General features: G+C 60.1%; 1 protein-coding gene across 1 annotated transcript; it reads right to left on the minus strand.

The window, feature by feature from the left end:
• Positions 1–311: 311 nt before the first annotated feature.
• On the minus strand, positions 312–4,991 carry Lhx3 (LIM homeobox 3). Its single transcript, XM_029567741.1, has 7 exons — positions 4,876–4,991; positions 4,482–4,579; positions 3,655–3,826; positions 2,843–3,045; positions 2,009–2,160; positions 1,762–1,930; positions 312–1,062 (listed from the first exon to the last, which is right to left on the minus strand). The coding sequence occupies exons 1-7, from the start codon at positions 4,989–4,991 to the stop codon at positions 644–646; spliced, it is 1,329 nt and encodes a 442-aa protein (XP_029423601.1). The 3' UTR covers positions 312–643.
• Positions 4,992–5,929: the final 938 nt, after the last annotated feature.

Below are 5,929 nucleotides of genomic sequence, written 5' to 3' on the forward strand. Positions count from 1 at the left end.
TTGGCAATGGTATCTGTCCACAGGGCACACCTAGGCCCTGGAGGAAAGGCTCCCTGAAGCTCCACTTCCTCCACCTCGATCCAGAACAAAAAGATCCAGAAACTGGGGGGTTGGGGAGCTGGCAGCAGGGAGGCCCCAGAGCCCAGGGAGGACAGGTCTTCTCCCAGGTCCTGTCAGTGGCTATGGAGGACTCAAGCAGGCCCCCCCCCCGACTGCCCCCACCAGAGGCAATGGTGCCTAGGAAACACAGTTGTTACTATCATTTTATTCAAGGACATTAAAGCATTCTCCAGCCCAGGACTGGGTGGGGCTGGGCCTCCTGTCCTGTCAGAGGCAGCAGCAAGTGTTCTGTTAACTGGTCAATAAAGGGGGAGAATTGCTTACAAAACATGGTCAAGAGTCACTGGCCTGTGGGCAGCAACCAGACAGCCGCCTCTTTGTCCAAGGAAGGGTCAGGAAGCCCCTCATCCCCTGGGAGGAGCCTGAGAGTCTGGCAACAGCAGCAGGGAGGCTCTCACTCTCCAACTCTGTCCTGCTTCCCCTCAGAGGTCCCCCGGAATGGACATCATGGGCCCATTAGCTGCCTAGCCAGGGCAGCACTAAGATCCCTCCTGTCCAAGCCAATGGAGCCAGGGAGCCTTGGTCAGAACTGAGCGTGGTCCACCTCGTCCAGCCAGGAGGCAGGGCTAGCAGGGAAATCGGGGTAACCCCCGCTGCTCTCGGTGGACAGGTCAGAACTGGGTCCGTTTCCTGCCAGCACCCTCATGGGTGGGGGCCCACCTGGGGGCCCTGAAGGGACAAGGCCCAAGCTGGTGTCTGGGTAAACCAAAGTGGAGAGGAGGGGCTGGGAGCCAGGGAGGTTTGGGGGTGCTGCAGGGGATGGGGGAATGCCATAGGGGCTGCCAGGGCGTAGCTCTCTGTACTGCTCTGGACCAGTCAGGCCTCCGTGCTCTAGCGCAAAGCTGCCCAGGCTTCCTGCAGGCCGGCCCAAGGTTGGGGTGGGCTCCCCTAGGCTGCTGTACAAGCTGTTGGCTGGGCCCATGTCTACCATGGAAGTCTCATCTGCAATAGAAACAGACCTGTGATTAGACTTGCCTCTCTACCTGGGGTTCCCCTAGTGTCCCACTGGAGGCTGAGCAGGGGAGACTGCCTTACATCATACAACCAGTCTGGGTCTGAGACAGTCCCTTCAGCTCTCTCAGAGCTTAGGGCTGCCCTCGGTCTGCTCAGCTGGATCCTCCTAGGGAAGGTTCTGATCTCACCCCGGTGAGGCCAGAGGCCAGAGTAAACCAGCCTGGGCAGGGGATGGGACAGCTCTTGGGAGGGCTTTGCTTTGCAGATGAGGAAATTAGGGCCCAGAGAGGCTGGGCTAGCAGCCTGAAGTCACAAGGCATCACCAAACAGAAGTTGGGTATTTAGGGATGATGAGGTGTTCAGGTGCAGAAAATGAATCCACCCCCCAGCTCCAAGAAGCGTTTTATAATGTAACCCCAGGGTTGCTGCCCACCGTCCTAGGAACCCCTAAGGATGAGAAGCAGAGAGCACCGACCTAGATAGACCCTCCTCTGGGAGGCGAGAGCCTGTAGGACCAGCCAACCAAGGTTGGGCTGGGCAACCAGGGCCTGTGTGTGATCAGTTTTGGAAAAGGCTGGAGTCCCCAGTGTAGAAACAGACTGCTAGGTTTGCCCAGACCTCGGGAAGCCTGTCTCACCTCCCACACAGACCTGCCGCGGGACCCCAAGGAGTGAGCGGCGGACTCACCAGTGAAGGAGACCTCGGCATCGCTATCCTGCCCCTCCTGGATGCTGTCCTTGTCCGACTTGGAGCTGCCGCGGGAGCGCTTCATGTTGCGGAAATACTGCCCCCAGCGCTGCCGGCCCGCGTCCTTCTTCAGCCTCTTTTCCTTGGCCCGGCGGTTCTGGAACCACACCTGCGGGGTGGGGACGGTGAGGGGCCGCCGAGAGCCCGCGCGGCCCTTCCCGCCCGGGGCCGGGGAGCGAGCGCTGACCTGCACCACGCGCATGTCCAGGCCGGTCTCGGAGGAGAGCTGCTCCCGCACGTGGCGCGCGGGCTTGGGCGAGGTGTTGTAGGCGCTCTTCAGCGTCTCCAGCTGCTTGGCTGTGATGGTGGTGCGCGGCCGCTTGGCCGTGGCCTCGGCCTCTGTGTGCAACCAACCGAGAAGTCCGCCTGCGACCCGGCTGCCCCGCCCCGCCTCACCGGAGAGCCGCGCACGGTTCCCAATGCCCGCCGCGCCCTGGTTCCCAGGCAGAGCCGCCTTACGGGCTTCAGCGAACCCCCGGCACCCGGGGAGGAACTTGCTGTGCCGCGCACCATCCACAGCCTTGGTCCCCCCTACAATGTTTTTTTTTTTTTTTGTCTTTTTGAGACAGGGTCTCCCTGTAGCCCCAGCTGGCCTGGAACTCGTTATGTAGAGGACTTGCTGTGCCGCGCCCCATCCACAGCCTTGGTCCCCCCCCCAATGTTTTTTTTTTTTGTCTTTTTGAGACAGGGTCTCCCTGTAGCCCCAGCTAACCTGGAACTCGCTATGTAGACCAGGCTGGCCTCACACTCACAGAGATCCGCCTGCCTCTGCCTCCCGAGCGCTAAAGGCATGTGCCACCACAACCGGCCTCCGTTCCCTTGTTCTAACTTTGGGTGAGTCAAGTCTTCATGGTCAAAGTTGTTGGGCTGATAATTCTCCCAGTTCCGACAACCTCCTGCTCCCGACAAGGCGACTGGGCCGGCGGAACCAACCCGCCCCGTGGCTGGGATTCCTGGTCCCCCCACCTCCCAATACCGAACTGCCTAAATTCCGCTGTGAGCGCCATCCTCGTCCACCGACCTCGCTGCTTGGCTGTCTCGTAGTCCGCCTTGCATACCAGCCGGCTGTCCTCCATGAGGTAGAACTCATCCCCCGTGGCCAGCTGCCGCTTGCACACCACGCAGGCGAAGCAATGCAGGTGGTACACAAAGTCCTGGGCTCGGCGCACCACCTGTGTGGGCGGAATGCCCAGCTGGCATGCGGCACACTTGGTCCCGAAGCGCCTGCGGGATGCACAGGGCTCGGCTCAGAGCGGCGGCTTAACGGCTCCTTCGCCCGGAGCGGGCTGGAAAGCAGAGAGCTCACCGTGCGCGGAGGGCGGGCTGGAAGACTCCACCAGCTGCCCTGCAGCCTGGACAGAGCTGTGAATACTAGCGACAAGGGGGCCTCAGGAGCAGGGTCCTCTCCCACGGCAGGACCTTGGGGAACTGAGCCTGCTCCTTGCTGATGGAGAAGGTGGATCTCAGAGGCCTTACCTGGGGGTAGTTCCCTCAGACCCCCTGAAGCCTAAAGGTTCCCACTCCCTAGGTATTTAGGAACAAAAGTGTGATTTAAGAGGAAGTAAGTCTAATACAGTTCTAAAAATTCGTTTGGTTTATCTCTCTCTTTTTTTAACTGCTTCCACGATTTACAAAAAAAAAAATCACTTAAAAAAATAATGTTATTGGGGGACCCCGCTCTGAGCTTGGCTGTGTCCCAGGGTGCGTTGCCTGGGGTGTTAGAAGGGGGTTTGAATCTAGTTTTCCCGGCCTCTTTTCAATCTGGCAGCCCAGCCAGTTCATCATCCTTCCCCTCTTCCCGCTGCTGCGAAAGGAACGCGGCAACCAGCTCACTTGAAGAAGTCGTCTTTGCAGTAGACGCTCTCCCCGCGGCTGAAGCAGCGCTCGGCCAGCGGCGTGTGGCAATCACTGCACTTGAGGCACTTGCTGTGCCAGTGTCGGTCCAGAGCCTTAAGGATGAAGCGGTCCAGGATGTGCTGGTCACAGCCAGCACACAGCGGGATCTCTGTGGATACAGGAATAGCCCAGCTCAGGGGACTGTAGACGGGTGGTGGTCGTGTTACCTTTTCACCAGCTGGAGCGAGCGTCCAGACCTACGGACCCCAGGGCTGCTCAGGGATTCACTTCCCCAACACCTTCCCCAGCCAGCTTCCATAACCACCCATCTTCCCTGTGCGGTGATGAGGCACCGCATGCCTCAGCCTCGCCCCACCTGGCAGTCATGGAAGTCAAAACAGATCTAGAAACTGGGGCAGGATAGTGGCTGCAGCTGTCCCACAAGGATGAAGACCACCAGTTACAAGGTGTTTCCAGTGTAAATGCAGGGCATGTGAAACTCAAACCACACCCCCAGGGGATCTGTTCTGGAAAGCTGGAACAGAAAATGGGAAACTGTTCTTCCTAGTAGGGGCAGAAAGCCACATCGGGGGTGGGGGCACTTGAGGCACTAGGTACCTCTACCCGGTCACTTTCATGATTTCCTACTAGTCATCCTGGTTACACTTTGCAATGGCCCCACGAAATGTAGCTGCCCAGTCCTGGACCCATCCGCAGCCTCCAAAGTAAAAAACGGATGCAGGTCCTACTTTGAGTGGCTGCGAGTATTTATGCGTGAGCTGGCTAAGGGACCTGCCCTCCTGCTCGGATGCAGGTGCCTTCACCTCGCCACACCGTCAGTTCCTCACTCAACTTCTCATCAGTCCTGTTCCCCTGGAGCGCAGGCCTCAGAGGAATCCGGCTGGGGAAACCCAAGAGTGTTCTGCAAGAACGGAAGAGGGGCTCTTCCTCATGGCTGGGGGACGAGGAGTCCCTGAAAATTTCTAAAAGGCCTCCGGCGGTGGACGGAGGAGGAAGTCTGCTCTACCTCCCTCCAGCACCGGCCAGCAGTTTGGGGAAGACGTGACCCCGCATGGAGTGAAAACGGGGCTCCAAGTGTAGACATATAAACCCATCCACGGCTTCACGGGTCCACCGCCATGGGAGCCATCTCTGGACGGGTGAGGACACCCAGAAGAGTGGGGTGGCTAGACAGACCAACGCATGCAGATTCAGCACCTCGGCACGGACAGCGCCTCAGCCACATAGTCCCAGGGCCCCCGCTTCCTACAAAAGACATCCCCAGTTGCCCAGCCTCCCAGACGAGGCACGTTCGCCCTCCGCTTACGTTGCATGGTGACTGTAGCCTTGCTATAGTTTCCCACCCGGAGTCGGAGGGTCCTGTAGTGCCTTGGGCATGAGCACTCCAGCAAGCTTCTGGTGCTCTGGAGTCGTTCCCTGCCAAGCCTTCCTCCCACCATGCTTCCTCCTCTCCTCCCACGACTTCCTCACAGCCCCTGCTGTCAACCCCTCTTAGGAACCGTTGGAAAATAAATAAATAAGTAGGACATACCCAAACTCCAGTCTAGATATAACCCTTTTCCAGACTGCTCTGACCTTCTACCTATCGGGTCTAACGGACTTTTCCCCCCACCCCGCGGTCCCAACAGCCTCGAACCGACGGAGAATGCCCCCCCCCCATTTCCCAGAGCCAAAGCTCTGCAAAGAGATTGCTGCCACCAAGAAACTGGAGGCCAGGACAAGCCCCACTTTCCCCTGTAGACGGTCTTGACCACCAGCCTATGGTAAGCAGTGGGTGCGAACACCTCCAAGTAGAGAGGAACTGCCTGCGGTTCAGCAGGACACCGGCCCCCGCCCGCTCTGGAAAGCGGGGAGGGCCTGCACGAAGGCAGCCGTCCTGGGGACCTTTCTGTTCCCCATCGCTGGGCCTGGAACAGCTCCCTAACGTCCTCCGACTCAAGAGCCCGGCTCAGGGCCGCGGAGGGTCCTGTAAGCCGTCCCCAACCACCACCGAGGGCTTCCTGGCGGGAGACAACGCGGCACCGGGGTCCGCACGCCTTGGCGGCTCAGCACCCTAGTCCACCGCTCCTGCGCCCCTCGTGCCCACCCCGCCCAGGGCCCCGGGTCCCCGCTGCGCTCCGTGGCCAGGCCGGGAAAAGCCGGGGACCCCCGGGCCTCCCCCGCGCATCCGCTCCGTCGGGCACCCACCTCGGCGCAGATCGGCCCTGCGCGCCAGCAACGCCAGCAGCAGGTCGCCGCCCGCCGGCTCCCG

This window comes from Nannospalax galili, unplaced genomic scaffold (assembly GCF_000622305.1).
Source record: "Nannospalax galili isolate Female #2095 unplaced genomic scaffold, S.galili_v1.0 scaffold1421, whole genome shotgun sequence".
Classification (NCBI taxonomy): Eukaryota; Metazoa; Chordata; class Mammalia; order Rodentia; family Spalacidae; genus Nannospalax; species Nannospalax galili.